Source organism: Nothobranchius furzeri, chromosome 12 (assembly GCF_043380555.1).
Source record: "Nothobranchius furzeri strain GRZ-AD chromosome 12, NfurGRZ-RIMD1, whole genome shotgun sequence".
Classification (NCBI taxonomy): domain Eukaryota; kingdom Metazoa; phylum Chordata; class Actinopteri; order Cyprinodontiformes; family Nothobranchiidae; genus Nothobranchius; species Nothobranchius furzeri.
The window spans coordinates 2,259,432-2,278,681 of record NC_091752.1 but is presented as its reverse complement, the minus strand read 5'-3'; the positions used below and the strand labels follow the sequence as shown (position 1 = coordinate 2,278,681).

Below are 19,250 nucleotides of genomic sequence, written 5' to 3'. Positions count from 1 at the left end.
GCGTGAGCGCAGCAGTTCTGGGTGGGAGGGGTGACATAGCGGAGGATGGGCCAACCCTCCTCACGCTCTGCACGTAGCACAACCATTAAAATACTGCTCCCTCTGGAGGGAGGCCAGGAGTCAAAGTTTACAGCAGTTCACTCCTCTCTTCAGCTGCAGCCCCACCCCTCCGCTTTCACTGTCTGTGGCCCTCTCCTTCGTTCTTTGTCCCTCTCTTTTACACACACACACACACACACACCCCCCGTACTGCATCTTACAGACAGGAAGCCCTTTGTCAGCATGCATGCCCCTCACTCTGCAGCCTTTTCTCTTAAGTCCCTCCCCCCATGTTTTGAGTGTTGGTGCAACTCTACCGGGCATCGCCAACCCCCTCCCCTCCATATTGGAGTTCTGATGTTTTCCAGCTTTGAAGGCCCTGATATTGTGCATTCCAGCGGTAACCTGCATCTCTGAAGAGATGGGAGCACAATGTGGACTGACGCAAGCAGCTACGATCAGATGCACAGGAAAAAAGCCAGACCCAGGCTCCCGTGTGATGGGAACGATTTGGATTACGAGAATGTTTTTGAAACTGATGGGGTGCTGTTGCAGTGGAACTGGGGAAGTTTAGGCTGCTGTGTGTGTTTATAATAATGTTGCTATGGTTTGTGTTGATGCAAGTTCATGAAAGAATGTGGGCCGACTTGCGGTTTGCCCATCATGATGCTGTGCATGAGGGCTGCCCTGCTCTCTGTTTCTGCACGTTTGACACTCATCAGTCAGAATGTCAGCATGTTTAATATTACTGTCGACTTCCACGGTGAAAGAACTAATTAGAGATGTGGAGGAAGATTAAAAAATATGTTCCTGTGCGAGTCGCCGCTTGTGCGCGTCGTACTCCTGAGGGGTGTTCTCTTACTGCGCGAGTGCCAGCACACGTTGTTTACACCCAGAAGCATACGAGAGCTCATGGGGGTTCCCTGCCAACACCCAAGCAGACCGCTTGTGTCTTATTAGAGCAGGAAAAGGCAGACGGAAGTTATCACAATGTCTCCGGTTTATTTCCTCACTGGATTAAAGTTCAAGCGAGACCGCCGGGGCGTGTTTAGTCTGTAATTGTGCTCATCTCTGTTCAGATGGAGTTGAAATGCAGCGATATTGTTTCTGTGCGGTTTATCATCCAAACTGGTTCTGGAAGTCTGCTTTCTGCGCGACCCAATCCTCTCTGACACTTTTCCTTTTTACGTCTATTGAGTCTGTCGCTCAGTGACACATGAAAGATCTTGACGGCAAATGTTTACCTTTGTGCTTGTGTCACCGCACGTCTGTTTTCACTAATCACACTTTCTCATCTTTCTTTCTCCAGGCAATGGTGGCATGTTACCCTGGAGACGGAACAGGTTATGTGCGCCATGTGGACAACCCCAATGGCGACGGACGCTGCGTCACGTGCATTTATTACCTCAACAAAGGCTGGAACGCCAAGGTATGGGAGTCGTGTCAATTCATAAAACGTGGCTCCAAGTGTTTCTGCTGAAGAAGCGCAAGAATATTTGGCGTTTCAATCTTTGTGACCTTTCACTGCCCGCCGTCTCGCCTTACTTCTGCAGTTGCACTCATTAGAAGTAAGATTTTGTGTTTTCATGTTATTACATGCTTCACGGAAGGTCTTATTATCTTTAATCTCATTAAAACACACAGATCCTGCTGATCTAGTCTCACACATCCCGGCAGAGGAGCCCCCCAACCCCAAATGCTACCTGCCACACCTGTTGTCATGTTGTTCATGCTGGAAAGTGCATTTATAGTAGGAAGAGGCCGAGGTCGATGGATTTTTGCGTGTGAAATACAACATTACCTCATTTGAAACCAGTTTGAAGATGGCACAGCACGACAGTTTAGCTAATGGAGTTAGGCCTGATTTTAATAGTTTAATTACAAAATGCTGTATGATGGTCAGTAAAATCAGTTTTGATGTGACGTTCTTACGGGTATTTGAAATAATTACTTTAATTTAATATGGTTAGTTTAGGAAGTTTTGAAAGTGACTGAGGGCAGATGTGTGTCTATGTACATCTACACCAGTGTAAGATGCTGGGAAACCTCGAAAACCTCTAGTTAAGTTGTAAGAACCCCAAATACAACATAAAATAACAAATCCTATAAGGAGTCAATGATATGTGGGAATGAAAAGGTTCGCAGGTGTGCAGCGTTTTAGAGAGGGATGAAGGGAGGCAGAAGTGGTTGAGGTCGCCTTTAGCATCATGATGACAGAGCAGGAAGAAAAAGCATCTCATACACCATTAGTTAAATTTAAAGAAATTATAAAAGTGTTTCTACGGTTGTGCGGTTCAACATTTAGGATGGTTTTATATACAGTAGATAAAAGTTTTACAGCGAACTGGGAGAATGGGCTCTCTCTTCCATCTCAGGTAGAAATCAAGCAGTGGCCTTTTGAATGGAATCAAAAAACTTCATTTCATGAGATCATTTCAGTATTCGAGCCATTATTTCAGGTGAAGATTTGATGCTGGTCAGGGATTATTTTATCTAATTTATGTAGAACCAAAGCTACAATAAGGTACCAGGGGCAGGTTGTAAATAAATAAATGGTTCCATCCATCCATCCATCCATCCATTTTCATCCTCTTATCCGGATTCGGGTCGCGGGGGCAGTAGCCTAAGGCGAGAGGCCCAGACTTCCCTCTCCCCAGCCACTTGGGCCAGCTCCTCCGGGGGAATCCCAAGGCGCTCCCTGGCCAGGTGAGAGACATAGTCCCTCCACCGTGTCCTGGGTCTACCTTTAGGCCTCCTCCCAGTTGGAAGTGCCCAGAAACCCTCACCAGGGAGGAGTCCAGGAGGCATCCTGACCAGATGCCCAAGCTACCTCAACTGGCTCCTCTCGATGTGGAGAAGCAGCGGGTCTACTCCGAGCCCCTCCCGGACGACCGAGCTTCTCACCCTATCTCTAAGGGAGAGCCCAGCCACTCTTCGGAGAAAACTTTTCGGCCGCTTGTATCCACGATCTCGTTCTTTCGGTCACTACCCAAAGCTCGTGACCATAGGTGAGGGTAGGAACGTAGATCCACCGGTAAATCAAGAGCTTCACCTTCTGACTCGGCTCTCTCTTCACCACGACAGATCGGTACAACGCCCGCATCACTGCAGATGCAGCACCAATCCGCCTATCGATCTCACGCTCCAGTTTTCCCTCACTCGTGAACAAGACCCCGAGATACTTAAACTCCTCCACTTGGGGCAGGACCTCATCCCTGACCCGCAGAAGGGCTGTGTCTCAATTCAGGGTCTGCATCCTTCGAAGGACCCAGCCTACTCGGCTGACGTGGGCTGGGTCCTCCATCGGCCGGGTAGACCGGATGTTAACGGCTGTGAATTTGGACAGGCCTAGCCTTCATGAATTCCCGCCACTCCCTCGGTGAACCTTCCGTCGCCTAGCAACCGTGGAACCGCTGAGCAGAAAGGAGAAGGAACTTTAAACGATGGAGCTCAAAGTTTTATATAGATTTTTAATCACTTCCTTAACTGTTGGAGAGCTAATTCGGAGAAAAGACTTTCGACAAGCTGAGCCTGAGCAAAGATGTGATCATAGTTTTTAATACTTTCTAAGGGTCTTAATTTGACCAAAACCCATTTATCACCTTTTAAGACACAGCGGGATACCCTCTAGTAAACAATTCTCATTTGTAAACAAAAATAAAATTCAAGAGTTTAATACAGAACTGATTTTATTTAGATATTTCTTTTATATGTACATGTTTAATCTTTCTTGACCATTTTTTCTAGCAAAGCTGTCAAAGTTCTTCCTTCTCTCCTGGGCCCTCTGCTGCTCTGCCTCCCTCTGCAGCCTCATGTCCTCCCTGATCAGCTCCAGAAGCTGGTCATCGCTGTCACCTTCCCTGGATGCCCATTTTCTCCAGAATAGTCTTAACAAACATGTAAGAAAAGAAACAGGAAGAGAAAAGAGGACAACGGGTTATTCCTTTCATGTTTTCGCAGAAAAAAATAAATTCAAATGAGTTTTTAAAATATGAGATGTTATTGTACCTCCATGTCACAGCCGCCGAATACTTTGCTCCGGTGATCATGTGGTCCATCTCCGCCCTAAGCTTAATAAATTCCCTGGTTTTCTCTTTTGTACCTAAAATACAAACTTCTATTAAAATCAGGGGGAAAACGTAGCGGGAGAAGTACGACACGAGCGGCCGAACATACGAGCCGAGACCGCAATACGAGCACTTTTACTGTAACATTTCAAACTAAAATAACGTTTGTGTATCATAAAAAGCCCTTAACCTAACAGTTTTCAAGTTTATACTGACATTTATATGCGCAATCCTCTCCGACAGCTCCCGCTTCACTGTCCGCCATTGTTTTTAAATGTTCTGCCGGCCGGCCCGCAAGGCATCTTGGGAAATGTGAACCATTGAAGGATACACCCGACCCATCCTTCATTCAGGCGAAAAGAAGGCCGGATTCGTCAACCGCATTTGAAGGAGTCTTCGAATTGGGACAGGCCTAGTCGCGGCGCTGTGACGTAACCGGCCGACGAATCCGGCCAACATAGGATGCAGACCCTGAATTGAGACACAGCCAAGGTATTCTACCCTTTTCTGAATCAAGACCATGGTCTCAGATTTAGAGGAGCTGATTCTCATCCCAGCTGCTTCACACTCGGCTGTGAACCGCTCCAGCGAAAGCTGAAGATCACGTTCTGATGAAGCCAACAGGACCACATCATCTGCAAAAAGCAGAGATCTGATCCTCAGGCCACCAAAACGGATGCCCTCCACACCTTGGTTGCACCTAGAAATCCTGTCCATAAAGGTTATGAACAGAATCGGTGACAAAGGGCAGCCTTGGCAGAGTCCAACTCTCACTGGGAACGAGCCCGACTTACTGCTGGCAATGCGGGCCAAGCTCTGACACCGGTCATACAGGGTCCTAACAGCCCGTATCAGAGGGCCGGGTACCCCATACTCCCGGAGTACCCCCCACAGGGCCCCCCCGAGGGACGCGGTCAAACGCCTTCTCCAAATCCACAAAACACATGTAGACTGGTTGGGCAAATTCCCACGCACCCTCCAGGATCCCCCTAAGGGTATAGAGCTGGTCCAGTGTTCCACGGCCAGGACGAAAACCACATTGCTCCTCCTGAATCTGAGGTTCAACAATCTGACGGACCCTCCTCTCCAGAACCCCTGAATGGACCTTACCAGGAAGGCTCAGGAGTTTGACCCCCCTGTAGTTGGAACACACCCTGCGGTCCCCCTTTTTAAATAAGGGGACCACCACCCCGGTCTGCCAGTCCAGTGGGACTGCCCCCGATGTCCACGCGATATTGCAGAGCTGCATCAGCCAACACAGCTTCACAACATCCAGAGCCTAAAGGAACTCCGGGCGGATCTCATCCACCCCTGGAGTCTTGCCACAGAGGAGCTTTTTAACCACCTCAGTGACCTCAGCACCAGAGATCTGAGAGGCCAACCCAAAGTCCCCAGACTCTGCTTCCTCCCTGGAAGACGTGTCGGTGGGATTGAGGAGGTCTTCGAAGTATTCTGCCCACCGATCCACAACGTCCTGAGTAGAGGTCAGCAGCACACCGTCCCCACTAGAGATAGTGTTGGTAGCGCACTGCTTTCCTCCCCTGAGGCGCCAGATGGTGGACCAGAATCTCCTCGAAGCCATACGGAAATGGTTCCACGTTAAATAATTCTTGTCTGGATCGCTTCATTCTGCTGTTTCTCTTAATGTCTCCACTTTGTTTGGGTCATGGGTTTCAGGTGGACGTCATGTATTTTGACCTATGGATCTTTGGATAAGAAACACGTGACCTGGCTTGTTTTTAACATTACTGGGTGTTTAAAAAACAAACAGATGTTGGAAGGCAGCACGTAACCTGGCTGTTTTCATCTTATCAATCCTCTGTGGTCTCCTGCAGCTTGTTTATTTGTTTAAGTCTTTTTCTGTCCCTACCTTCACCAGTGACCATGTGGGTCAAGTTAACGAAGTTAACAAAGCTGCTGTGAGCATCTACGATGCTCCAGACATTTAAATGAGGGTCATTCCAGGTGTCTGTGTATTAGGTTATGTGTTGTTAGGTGTGTCTGTCTGAATACCGGGCCTCCCCTCTAGAGAAGGCTTTGCCGTTTTAGTTAAATACGAGACTCAGATTGTGGATAATTGAACCCTCACATCGTCAACATTTGTCTGCTTATCTGGATCGTGGGGTTAGCAGCCCTAATAGTGCAGCTCAATCTGTCCCCTCCCCAGCACCACTGGTGGGACCCCCCGGTGTGGAGGTATCTAGCATATCTAGAGCTGCATTTACACTCTGCTCGGTTTGGCCCTGGTAAGGTCACTCACGTCCACCTACTAGTGGGAGCCTCTGATTGGCCTGACGGTGTGCGCGTGAGGTCTGCGCCCAACCGAACCCAAATACAAACATTTTAGACTAAAGAAATGTTTGCTTTTAATCACGGCCAGCAGCAGCTTCCCTTTACAGGGTCATTGAAAGGCCACCCAGCCCATATCGACCCCTAAGGCCAGAATATTCCACTTGCAACTTCAGAGTGGCAGGCTGCTCTGTTGGGGAAAAGAATGGAGCGGACATAGCTGGAGCTGCGGTCTGCTTCCAGCACGTTCCCTGCATGTTTTAGATCATGAACACGGCTGATTTGTTTAATTCAGTGATGAATCACTCCTGTAGACACTAAGGAAGGCTGAGGAGACATCTCAGCTGTCAGATTAAGGTGTTAAAAAGATGAACGCACAGCAAGGAGGAGATGGGTTTTGGTTCTACTAATGGACACTGGGGGGTGCTAAAAGTGAGCCAAAACTGCCCAATTCCCCTTTTAATATGAAGTAATACAAGAAAAGGTCCATTAATTAAGCACCTTAATGAATCTGCTGTTCTAGAAGATGATTTCAAACATTTAATGCTCTTTGAGCGATCCCAAAATAAATTATTCAGATTCCAAGGATTCCTCTGATGAATGAATCTTTTCTTTTTGTTTTTTCCTGAAAAGTAATTTGAGTGAAGGTCTACAGCCGGGCTGACCTTTGCTTGGTGTAACATCTGTCACATCTTATCACTTGTTGACCTCCAACATCAGTCCACTTTAGCTTGATGTAGGTCATAAAGTCACGGCCTGTCGCGTCGTCAGCGATGAGCCGTCACTCCCTCTAATCCATACGTCTTCATTACCTGCCCTGGTCGCTGAACCCTGCGCTCCCTCTGATGTTCGTTTAAATCTGCTCTCTGGATGTTCCTCCTGTCTTTGACCCTACTGAGCCTCGTTTGGTTCAGTCACACCACCGGCTTTCCCCTCATTTAGTGTTTTTAACAGGAATGGCATTACTTCTCCACCAAAGGGTGTGGACCTTTTAAAGCGTCAGGAGTTTGCGTGTGAAGAGAGGGGCCTATCATATCAGCACAGTGAGACATTAAGCAAGAGGCGCGCTGCAATCTGCTTTTTCACTCTCCGGGTCCTTTATCCAGCCGGAGCAGTTTTCCTGTGGGTTATTCTTCCTATCCCTCCACAGGAAAGCCGTCCCCCACTGCTCCTTCCTATCCTGAGCTTTCCTCTTAGCCTTTAGGGTCAGACGGCCTTAAAAAGTAAGTCACCCCCAAATCAACTGTTTTTTTCTGATAAACTATATAAATGTGTGTCTAATCGTGCTGCAGACACATGTAGTCAATACAGGGTAGCTGCAGGTTTAAGGGAGCCAAATTTAAGACTTTTTAAGACCTTTTTTAAGGCCACTTTGACCAAATTTAAGCTAATTTTTTTAATTAAATTTCTGCTATAATTTCCAGCTATTGCCTGGAACCGGTGTTAACCACTTCGTGAACGTAGGATTAGCCATCCAGTTACCATTAAACTTGCCCTTCCCCATGGCGCAAGCTCCCACTAGCTTAACCAGCTACGGTGCTCATCTAAAAATAGCCCCCTTTCACAACCACAACTTTTTGCCAACATCGTACACAAAAAATGCTCATCACTAACTAGAAATTCACAAAAATTTCATAGAAATAAAATAATCTAGTTTATTGGGTCTTTGGTAATTTAAGACCTTTGGAAACTGTATTTAAGGATTATTTGTCATTTTTAAGCATTTTCAAGGCCTTAATTTTGGAAAAGTAAATTTAAGACTTTTTAAGACTTTTCAAGGACCTGCAGATACCCTGTTATATGAATGACACAGATGGTTGGCTCAGGACGTTATTTATTTAATCTCTTCAAATATAAACAGGATAAAACTGAACCTCCTCTGTTAGGAATCCAGTCTCACACTCATGGCACGGTAACAGGGTATCTGCAGGTTTAAGGGAGCCAAATTTAAGACTTTTTCAGACCTTTTTTAAGGCCACTTTGACCAAATTTAAGCTATTTTTAAAATTAAATTTAAGCTATAATTTCCAGCAATAGCGGTGCTAACCACATCGCGAACGTTAGCCATCCAGTTACCATTAAACTTCCCCATGGCGCAAGCTCCCACTAGCTTAACCAGCTAATGTGCTCATCTAAAAATAGCCCCCTTTCACAACCAGCTGAATGTGTACGGTTCCGCTTACGCCAACATCGTACACAAAAAATGCTGAACACTAACTAGAAATTCACGAAAATTTTATAGAAATAAAATAATCTTGTTTATTGGGTCTTTGGTAATTTAAGACCTTTGGAAACTGTACTTAAGGATTATTTGTCATTTTTAAGGATTTTTAAGGCCTTAAATTTGGAAAAGCTAATTTAAGACTTTTTAAGACTTTTTAAGGACCCGCGGATACCCTGTCAATAGTTTAGCACTTTAGTGATTTTTAGTTAAAATTTAAATTTTCTGCCTGAAACTGTCAGTGTTGTGCCGTTGTCAGGTAAAAACTCTTCACTGTATTTGAATTTAAATCTGCCACCGCTATTGGCTAAGAGGTATGCTATGATCAGGGTATCCGCGGGTCCTTAAAAAGTCTTAAATTTACTTTTCCAAATTTAAGGCCTTAAAAATCCTTAAAAGTGACAAATAATCCTTAAATACTGTTTCCAAAGGTCTTAAATTACCAAAGACCCAATAAACTAGATTATTTTATTTCTATGACATGTTTGTGAATTTCTAGTTAGTGTTCAGCATTTTTTGTGTGCGATGTTGGCGTATGCGGAACCGTACACATTCAGTTGGTTGTGAAAGGGGGCTATTTTTAGGTGAGCACATTAGCTGGTTAAGCTAGTGGGAGCTTGCGCCATGGGGAAGTTTAATGGTAACTGGATGGCTAACGTTCGCGACGTGGTTAGCACCGCTATTGCTGGAAATTATAGCTTAAATTAAATTTTAAAAATAGCTTAAATTTGGTCAAAGTGGCCTTAAAAAAGGTCTGAAAAAGTCTTAAATTTGGCTCCCTTAAACCTGCAGATACCCTGTATGATGTAAACTGGTACATTATGATGTCACAATGTCGTGAGTGTGTGTATTTGTTAGTGGCTCCACCCTCTCGGTCTGCTAGGCAACCGCTTTTGTTGCATTTTTCAAACATGAAGTGGGAGTGAAGTACGCTTCTTGTAAGGGGTGACTTGCTCTTTAAATATTATCGCTCCACTTTGATCGGTTTGAAAGGGCCGCATGCGGATGGGTTTGACTTTCTTCTTTACTTATTGCATTTATTTCTCTGCTCTCCCAGGAACACGGCGGCCTTCTCCGAATCTTCCCAGAAGGTAAATCCAAGTTTGCCGACATAGAGCCAACATTCGACCGCCTGCTGCTGTTCTGGTCGGACAGACGGAACCCTCACGAGGTCCAGCCCGCTCTGGCCACAAGGTCAGCATCTGAAGCCGCCGTGCACCCGCTCGGACTGCACACACGCTTTTCCTCACAGCTCTCTTAAACCCGTCTCTGCAGGTATGCCATCACCGTGTGGTACTTTGATGCAGACGAGCGAGCCAGAGCTAAAGAAAAGTATTTAACAGGTAGGATCCGAGCGAAGAGGCGTCGCTGTTGTTTCAGCTCCTTTGTGTTCTTTGGCTGGATCTCGCGTGTTTCCTTTGCGTGCAGGTGCGGGAGAAAAAGGAGTAAAAGTGGAGCTTGAGAAACCGTCGGATCCCAGCTAGGAGGAAGAGCTCGTCTGTCGCCAGCAGCCTACAAGTGCTCCATCTTAAGAAAGTGGCCTATACCTGAGCATGTGTTTGTGTTCTAATGGCAACACAGCTAATCTGTGCTTGAATGGGTAAAAAAATCTTGCATAACAAGAAGTTTAAAGTCATTTCTGTTGGTCACAGCAGAGCGGACAGACTAAAGGACATTGAATGTCAACGTTTACCGAAAAGGGATTTTCTCTTGTTCCCCCTCCCTCTCAGCTCGTTCACATTTACAGTTCAGACAGAAGGCTTCAGGTCAGCGTCCCACACGCGTCGTTTCCCTCCACTTCATTCCTTAAAGGTACAGTCAGTGTTTTGCATGCGTGTCATGGAGCTTTTCTCACATGGAACGGGGCTGTTGAGATGAGCTTCCTTTTCAAATAATTTGAGGACTAATCTGAATTAAAGTCATATTTTTCCTGCCAGGACGATCTTTCATCCCAGTTGTTGTGATCTTGCTTCTCTTCCACTCAGAAAAGGACATAAACCGTATGTGTGGCTCGGTTTCCTCTGGAGTCATGCAAAGCAGCATGCGCCCCCTGCTGGACACCTGTGTGCAGCACCTTTTTCTTTGTGCCATTTTTTGTTTTGACCCCCAAACATGAAAACAAGTTCCCTTTGGGACGACCAGTTCTCCGCCTCAGCCGATCATTTCATGTTCACATGGAACCAGATATCCGTCTTAAATGTGGATTTTGTCTAATTGAGACAATGCACCTTATAAATTATTATTTTTTATATGAAAACTTCCCCAAATATCTTTTTGAATTCAACTTTCCCATCTTTAAAAATAGATGAGATTAGTTTTTACTTGTTTGGAATTAGTGCCACCTTAACGTTGTAGCTGCTTGCTGATCTGGCGGCCGTTGGCAGGATTATTTTTCCTGGATTTCTACGTCTTTGTGCCTGATTCCATAAATATCTCCTGAGATCTGCTCAGCTAAGGTGAGGACGTTGGCATTTCACGCAGACCCCTCGAAAGGAAGCCTTTTGAAAATCAAATTTTCAAACCTCTGTCCCGCCTTTTCACAACAAAACAGACGTTTTCTCAGTTCGTGAGGTGTCAGGTGCACGTATGGATATGCTACTGCTCATTTCTGCAGATAACTCACATAGCATGATTTAAATATTAATGAAAACATCTCCGTGTACCAACACTGCTGCCTGCAAACAGTTGCATAAAATGCTCTGCAAGTTGGTTTACTTGTTCCTGGTTAAAAATCCCACACCAGTTACCAGTTAGTGGTCTGTTTCAGTTGGATCCCTCGACGCTCCGCTACGGGCGGAGTCTCTTTTTTTTTTTGTCTTCGCCAAGTTTTACAGATCATTTCAAATTCTGTCTCACAAAATCCATCTGAGAATGTTCATATCCTGTAGGTGAGCTGCCTCTCGCTAAAGTCTTAACTTTCAGGGTACATGATGTATTTAAAGCTTTTAGAAGGCAAACCATCTTTTTAAAAGAAAGTTCCTCAATAAAACTGAGAAGTGACAAAACACTGTTTGGCCTGCTGGTCGTTTTGTTCAGAATCTCTTAAAAGATAATCATTCTTCAGAAGAATGTTGGAAATTTCATTTTTAGTCGGTGTCCTGATGGTTACAGTGAGTTAGGATTTTACAGATCATTCCAGAAGGTGTTTGAAAGGCTCCTCAGAGGTTCTCCACATCGACAGCATCACTGGACTGAGATCTGGTGACTGTGGAGGCCGTTGAACTCATGGTTGTTCTAGAAACCAGTTAGAGAAGATCTGAGCTTTGTTAGGTGGTGCATCACCCTGCTGTATCAGAAGATGGGTCCACCTGGTCATACGGAGATGGACATGGTCAGCAACAGTACTCGGGTAGGCTGTGGGGTTTGAACCAGGTTCAGGTGGTGCTAAGGGGTCCAATACGGCACCCTATACGGTTACACTATTACAACCACCACTGCGCTGATCCAGTGGATGTATGCTTTCATGTTGGTGACACCAGATTATGGCCCAACCATCTGAATGTTACTGCTGAAGTCAGACCAGGAAATGTTTTTTCCAGCCTCTAATGGTGCGGTTGGGCTGATCCTTAAGTGTTTCCTGAACAGGTGTGGTCTTCTGCTGCTGGAGACCATCTGGAGCAGCTGGTGTGGTCCTGAGATGCTGTTCTGCAGACCTCTTATTTTTTTCACTGGATATTTTCTATTTTCAGACCATTTTTAAGTCCCAGAAATGGTTGTGGGTGAAAATTCTAGAAGACCATCAGTTTCTCCACATTCAGACCAACAATGATGCAAAGTCACGTAAATCCTTTCCCCTCTATTCTGATCCCCAGTTTAAACGAGTCATGTCTAGATGAGCAGTGCCGTTTTTGTCACGTGATCAACGGATTGTTTTAACCAATTAAACTGCTGTATCTATTAAAGTGGCCTGAGGAATTCTTTCTGCAAAGCTGACGCTAGAGGGCGCTAAAGCAAAAGATAAATTTAATGAGGTTTAGGGATTTAATACAAAAAATGTAACGAGCATTTTTACAGTTTTAAAATCAACGATTTAAACAAATCTCTATAAACATTGGTATGAAATTAAACATTTTCATAAACAGTACATAAAATAGTATTACAGTACATATTACAAAGGTGAGGAAATAAATTACACTATTTCAACAAACTAACTGAAGAGGTTCATGAGCAGATCAAATTTTGTACAAGAAATGTGCAAAAGGTCACGTCCCATTTCTGAGCCATCATACTGGCAAAAAGAAAAATGAGTCTCGTTAGTCTCGCTGTGCATTGGTCAGTAACAGATTGTGAAAAAACATACAGATAACGTTAAAGACACGGTGGGGGGGGGGGAGTCGTGATCCACTCAGTAATGGCTGAGCTCCTCTGGAGGAGGTGGGGGGCAGCTGTAGCTGTCGTCGCTCCCGATGTAGACGCCAATGCCGCTGTTTTGGCTTCCCCACTCATAGCTGTCAGCAGCCAGACTGGAGACAAGAAAACAAGTTACTTGATCACTTCCACCTCCCTAAGTTTGGATGGTTTTTTTTTCTTTTACCTGGCCTGGATGTTCTGAGGCATGACGCTCCATGCCAGATTGTCATCGCTGTCATAACGGCGTGGGTTGTCAAAGAAATAAGCCCGAGAGGAGAAGACGTGGCCAGGAAGGCCTGAGCCGCTCTGCAGGGGCAGAAAACAGAATTAGGTCATTTACTAAAGATCCTGAAGAGAGTCGTAATTTAATTATCTCTTTTAGCTTTTAACCAAACCACGGATTTCCCTTTGACTAAAATTTGATTAAACGTCACACACCTGACTGCACAGTGACTTTAAACAAGGGGAGAGAATGAGTACTTGGCCCGCAGGTGAAATGTTTCAGATAAGACAAATGTTATCAGTAAAGAAAAAAAAAGGCAAGTTTCAGATGATTTGACTAAATGGAGAAACAACCCAACCTGGTCCTACGAGGAAAATGAATGACCCTCTCTAAAATCACGAATTAACTGCGATTAATCACATCGTTTAGAAATCAGAGTTCAGTTCCACCATGATCACCGCCTGTAGAAATAAATGTTTATGTATTCAGCAGATGCTTTTGCCCAAAGCGACTTACAAGTGATAACTTGTATAAATAAATCGCTGCAGCAACACATCTTCGCCGGTTTTAAAGAGATTCAAAAACAAAAATCTAAAGCGATGCAGAACTTACTTGGTTAAGGTCAGAGGTCAAGATTCAACGATAGGAAAAAGGCAGGGATGGCACCATGGGAGAATTCCAAGGTCCGTCTCACATTTAGATCTGCTGCTCCTGCACATCGAGAGGAGCCAGCTGAGGTGGCTCAGGCATCTGGTTACGATGCCTCCTGGTGAGGTTTTCCGGTTTACGTCCAACTGGGAGGAGACCGAAATGAAGACCCAGGACACACTTGAGGGACTACAACACATCTGGCCAGGGAACACCTTGGGATTCCCCTGGAGGAACTGGCCCAAGTGGCTGTGGAGAGGAAAGTCTGGGCCTCTAATAATACATATAATCCTTTATTTTACCAGGTAAAATCTCATTGAGATGTTTAATCTCATTTCCAAGAAGTAGCTGAAAATGGATGGCTGGGTCTCACTTTTACCCAAAGAAAACATCTTTATGATCTCCAAGACTTTTAGGGGAAAAATCTTTGGAACTTTGAGTAAAATAAACACTAAAACATCCTAGCTACAGTCAAACACGGCAGTGGTAGTGTGATGGTCTGGGGCTCCATTTGTAACTGATGGAACCATGAACTCTGCACTCGAGCAGAACCTGCTGAAGCTTAATATTGGATCTTTGACCTGAAACAGGAGGCTCATGATGGAAAACCCTTCTACGTGGCTGAATTTACGTAAATGCCCGGTAGAAGTTGTAGACGCCACTAAGTGTTCCAACATTTGTTTGGTTTAAGGGTCACCTACTTTTCCCCCAACAGGACCAGCTTGGTTTGCAAACTTCATTCATTTAATGAACGAATCATTTATGAACGACAGAGCGTATTCCTGCAGGCTCACCCGGTCTAAGTTAGGTTTCCTCACTCTGAAGAAGAAAACAACAAGAGAAGTAGGCAGCAGCTCCCATACGAACAGAACCACTCCGAAGACGATGTAGCCGACGTCACCCAGAGTCAACTGCAAATCTGCCTGAAAAACAAGACGAGTTAAAGGACTGCAAACTGCTCCGACCTACTGATGCGTCTTCAGATTTAAAATGAGTTCATTATGAGAACTAGTTTTTAGTGCACCAAGTATTTTATGTCCGCAAATAGCTGCAGGTGTGGCCAAATCAACAAAGGTGGAAATATTTAAGGCTGTAACTTCAATCTCAGACTAATTTAGATTCCTGCTTCTAAAGAAGGAAATAACACGGCTGAGTCTACCTAATACATTTTGTGTGCAGGAAATGCCAGCTAATAAAGCAAGACTTAAGCTTGCAAATGCCCTCAAAACCTTTTATTTTGAAATTAAACTAAGAATAACCTGTGGATGACGAAGATAAAAGCTTTTCGTTCCAAAACTAGCTCGTTATAAAAAAGTTGAACTGCTCCTTTGGTGCATTATGACATCTGTGGATTCACCTGGTCTGACACGTTGTACCAGTCATAGTCAAACGAGTTAATGCTTTTGTTTGAGAGTCCCAGGACAACCAGGTTGTAGCAGGCCCTGGAAGCGTAAAGGAGGATGACTATGGCTCCAATAACTGTCACCTGGCACACCGACGTTCCCTGCAAGAGAAGATCAGTCAGAATTAAGCTCAAACTAGAAGCGAGTTTGTGAAAAATGCACATCCGTGTTTGTTAGTGTGGAGCCTGTGTTGCTAGGGAACCTAATACAGAATGTAGTGTCGGATCTCATTTGGTGGACTCTTCTGTCCAAAGAAACATGCAGTTTTAAGCTGACGTGCAGTTTTTGGCCTGTAGGGGAAAATCGGAGTACATACTCATGCATGGGGAGTATATGCAAAAACTGCATGCAGAGGCCCTTGTTGCAAGTGCGCCTACGGGTGTCCCGTTCTGATATCGATATCGGAAGTAATTCGATATCGGCCCAAAAACAGTGTATCGGTTTGTATCGGGCGGCGTCAAAAATTTCAGATACAAGCAGTCCGTCAAGGTTCACATTTTTGCAACCAACAGTTAAGAAAAAAATGGTCATTTATTTCATACTTACTGTTATTGGCTCTTGTTCTCCGATTGAGTAATATCCCTTGATCAAGCCTTTCATACATTCCACACTACGAAATAGGTAAAAGTATGTATGATTTGTGCGGCCATCGTATCGGATTGATATCGGAATCGGTCAATACTGAAGGCTGCGATATCGATATCGTATCGGAAGAGAAAAAGTTGCATCGGGACATCCCTAAGTGCATCACTGTGCAGATCTCTATTCACATTCCCTTCTGAGACTTAAAACATTAGTCTCACCTTAGACTCCAGGTAAATGTTGGCCAACGACAATTTGGCGATCTTGTACAGACACAGGGAGAGCGAGACCGCACACAGGACAAAAAGAGTGTCGTTGATGGCGACCCTCACCAGGACGATGGTGTGTGCTTCTGCAGAGGACATCCTCACCAGCAGAGCACACACCAAGTTTACGACTAAAAACACCAGGCTGATGAAGAGGAAGAGGAGGTACAGGGGCAGCCTGGTGTGCAGGGGATAAAAAAACATGTATACATTTTTTAATTATTCCACCTAAAAACCACTAAGGTGTGACGTGAAATCCACCCACTCACCTGTACCTCAGGAGCTCTGGTGCGTACTTCGACTTTGCCTTGAAAACAACCTGAGAAAAGAAAGCAAGATCATGCAAATGACTCATGTTTTCACTTCTCCATTCCTTTCCCTTGAATAAACAGACATTTAGATGAAACAGGAAGTTGACACTGTTAGAGCTTCATGTTTAGGAGATACGCAGAACAATTCTCAGCTCTCGCTGTTAACGCTCAACTGTGATTCACGCAAGAGGATTATGCTAAAAATAATCCTCAGGAAGAGGGCCGAGCTGGCTGAAAAGTTGAATTCTGTCCGCGTCTGCGGAAACGATTCACATCGCAGCTAGTGGCTGATCTGAATGAGTGTCTACTGACAGCAACGTGTGAGATAATCCCTGTTATCAAGTCAAAGGAATGACTAAGAGTGGCATACCGTAGATTAGCAGCAGTAAATTACAAACAGTGTGTTTGATTTCATCTTCTGTATCCAGATATTTTGTAGTAAATTAAAACTGGACTCTTGATCTTCATCTGCTGAATCTGATGTATGTAAGAAAAGCTTCATCCTTCTAGGAGTTGGCATTGTTGCAGCCATGTTTTTACCATTTATGAGATGCAGAACCGTGTCTTGTGTTACTGACAATGGCATTATTTACTTAGCACAAAGGAAATTAGTGTTTGGTTGAGGTTTTTGGTGATATAAAATCGTGAAGGGCATAACAATGACCAAACGAGAAATCCCAGACGTCTGTTGGTAGAAGAGACTGAGAACAGAGAACCGTTTCTGCCCGGACCGTTTTTGATGCGACACTCTCCAAGTGATCCAAATTTTACTCTTATTTTTGGAATGTATGTTCAATAGATTTCATTTACTAGACCGGAAACCTAGACAGACCGTAGCAGAAGCAGAAGGATTTTGCTTTGCAGGTCAGTCTTGACACGCTCCACTGGAACCTCAGCAGGCCTGAACAGTCTTGTGAATTGCCAATCCCAGCGCTCGATCGGTTTGGTGGGCCAATCCCAGCGCTCGATCGGTTTGGTGGGCCAATCCCAGCGCTCTATCGGTTGGGTGGGCCAATCCCAGCGCTCTATCGGTTTGGTGGGCCAATCCCAGCGCTCTATCGGTTTGGTGGGCCAATCCCAGCGCTCTATCGGTTTGGTGGGCCAATCCCAGCGTTCTATCGGTTTGGTGGGCCAATCCCAGCGCTCTATCGGTTTGGTGGGCCAATCCCAGCGCTCTATCGGTTGGGTGGGCGGGCTGAAGCGACTGAGCTAAGAAAACAAAGATGGCAATGACTCATTTGACATGAACTTTGGACTACTCAGACTCGGACTTCCTTTGAGGAAAAGGACGTATTTACGTCTTCTTCAACAGTGCATGGTGGACTGCCCTATTGACCCACATCTACAGCAGTGTTTGCTGTCTAAATGCGTGTGGTGACAGTTTTAAACACATCAATAGATTCTGCCCCATGACCACGCTCTCTCTATGGGTCGTGGTCAGACTATACATTTACATATATAGGTTCTACCTCATTTCAGTAAAGATGAGTGGAAATCATCAATGGATAAAAAGTACCTCTTGAAAAAGTGGGGGCCATATCCCCCCAATCCCTCTCCCATAGTTACGCCCATGTCTACAAGGTTGTGGGTGTTGAAAGATTGCAAGAGAAATATACATTTAGCTTTAATGGTTACTTTTACTTAATTTATTTCAATATTTCAAATTTGGGCAATACTTGCTAAACCAGAAGTCAAACAGAATGGGAGAAATCTAAATGAAAGCTGCAGTTGCAGAAATGGCTCAGGGACCAGGGTCCTTCTCGTTCCTGAAGCCCGCTGAATAGACTCTAGACCAGGTGCGATCCTGACCAAACTCACCTGTGCAAAGTAAAGGTTCATGAGGCAGAGTGTGAAGAACTGCAGGCAGACGGGGAAGCAGTAGAGCAGCCAGAAGGGGAAAGGTCCCAGCGTGTTGGCTGTCACGAAGTTCCTGAAGTAGAAGGAGAAGAGCACGGTGCGCAGCGCCGACCACAGCAGGCACAGGAACAGAAACACGGTCTGGTAGCTGAGGCGCTTGTGTCGGTACCGGAGCACCAGCCACAGCTGCACGTACACGAAGAGGAAGAGGAGCGAGTAGAAGACGGTGTAGACCACCGTCAGGCTCAGAGTCACGTAGGGCGGCACGGCTGGGCTCAGGGTGGGCAGAGGAATGGACTTGTCCATCAGAGACGGCTCCTTCTCCTCCTCCACCGGGGCCTCCATGGCGAGAAGGTGGTGGCGAGGGGTCTGAGTCTCTCTCAGCCTCTCTCGGGCCCAGCCCAGCAGAGCCGAGGGCGCCGCTGAGACGCGCAGAAGGCGGAAGAAAACAAACCTTCGGCTATCAGAAAGAGACAGGTGACACAAGCTGCGGTCCGACTTCCTGCAGAGGAACCGGAGACAGCCTGGGAGTGAGGCACATGATCAGTGATGAGGACGGAGCCGCAGCGCTGCGAGGACCAGCCTCCTCCTCGCGTGCGATCGCAGCGTAACGTGTGCGTAAGAAGTGACGCACGCTACTGTACCTTTAACCCTGTGATGGATGATGGGGCTTCCCATTGCGCCTCTGAACCCAGCTGGCAGTTTTTAGATCTATTTCCCCATTTCACTTGGGTTCGGTGTGATGATGATGATGATGATGATGATGATGATATAAGGAGCCAGAATTGTTTTGAACAATTTCAAACAATCTCGTCTTCTTCCGTCTATCCGGGTCCGGGTCGCGGGGGCAGCATCCCAACTAGGGAGTTCCAGACCGTCCTCTCCCCGGCCACCTCCGCCAGCTCCTCTGGTAGGACCCGAAAGCGTTCCAGGTCCAGTTTGGAGATGTACTTTCTCCAACGTGTCCTGGGTCGACCTGGGCGCCTCCTGCCGG

The 19,250-nt window shown here is 45.6% G+C and overlaps 2 protein-coding genes and 1 long non-coding RNA gene across 4 annotated transcripts in view; 1 reads left to right on the top strand and 2 right to left on the bottom strand.

Moving 5' to 3' along the window:
- egln1a (egl-9 family hypoxia-inducible factor 1a) overlaps positions 1-11,623 on the top strand; it is a 31,773-nt gene extending 20,150 nt beyond the window's left edge. Inside the window, exons 2-5 of the mRNA XM_015943951.3 lie at positions 1,349-1,468; positions 9,674-9,810; positions 9,892-9,959; positions 10,045-11,623. Coding sequence (XP_015799437.1) covers positions 1,349-1,468; positions 9,674-9,810; positions 9,892-9,959; positions 10,045-10,100 — 381 coding nt within the window. The 3' untranslated portion in view covers positions 10,101-11,623. The remainder of the gene's footprint in view (positions 1-1,348; positions 1,469-9,673; positions 9,811-9,891; positions 9,960-10,044) is intronic.
- On the bottom strand, positions 3,711-4,136 carry LOC139062040 (uncharacterized). Its single transcript, XR_011515629.1, has 2 exons — positions 4,048-4,136; positions 3,711-3,926 (listed from the first exon to the last, which is right to left on the bottom strand). It is a non-coding gene; the product is annotated as an uncharacterized lncRNA (long non-coding RNA).
- Positions 11,624-12,562: 939 nt separating the features above from the next.
- gpr137ba (G protein-coupled receptor 137Ba) lies at positions 12,563-18,895 on the bottom strand. 2 transcript variants are annotated; one of them, XM_015943950.3, is made up of 7 exons: positions 18,218-18,895; positions 16,358-16,407; positions 16,044-16,266; positions 15,195-15,341; positions 14,632-14,760; positions 13,151-13,272; positions 12,563-13,079 (listed from the first exon to the last, which is right to left on the bottom strand). In XM_015943950.3, the coding sequence occupies exons 1-7, from the start codon at positions 18,599-18,601 to the stop codon at positions 12,962-12,964; spliced, it is 1,173 nt and encodes a 390-aa protein (XP_015799436.1). In that variant the 5' UTR covers positions 18,602-18,895; the 3' UTR covers positions 12,563-12,961. The 2 variants fall into 2 exon arrangements, with proteins under 2 accessions (XP_015799436.1, XP_070398239.1); XM_070542138.1 differs by lacking the exons at positions 12,563-13,079; positions 13,151-13,272 and adding an exon at positions 13,279-13,983.
- Positions 18,896-19,250: the final 355 nt, after the last annotated feature.

Coding starts and splice junctions, on each gene's coding strand:
- gpr137ba (XM_015943950.3), bottom strand. CDS start 18,601: ATGGAGGCCCCGGTGGAGGAGGAGAAGGAGCCGTCTCTGATGGACAAG. Junction 16,408..18,217: donor TGAACCTTTACTTTGCACAG/GTGAGTTTGGTC, acceptor TTCTTTTCTCAG/GTTGTTTTCAAGGCAAAGTC. Junction 15,342..16,043: donor ACATTTACCTGGAGTCTAAG/GTGAGACTAATG, acceptor CTTCTCTTGCAG/GGAACGTCGGTGTGCCAGGT.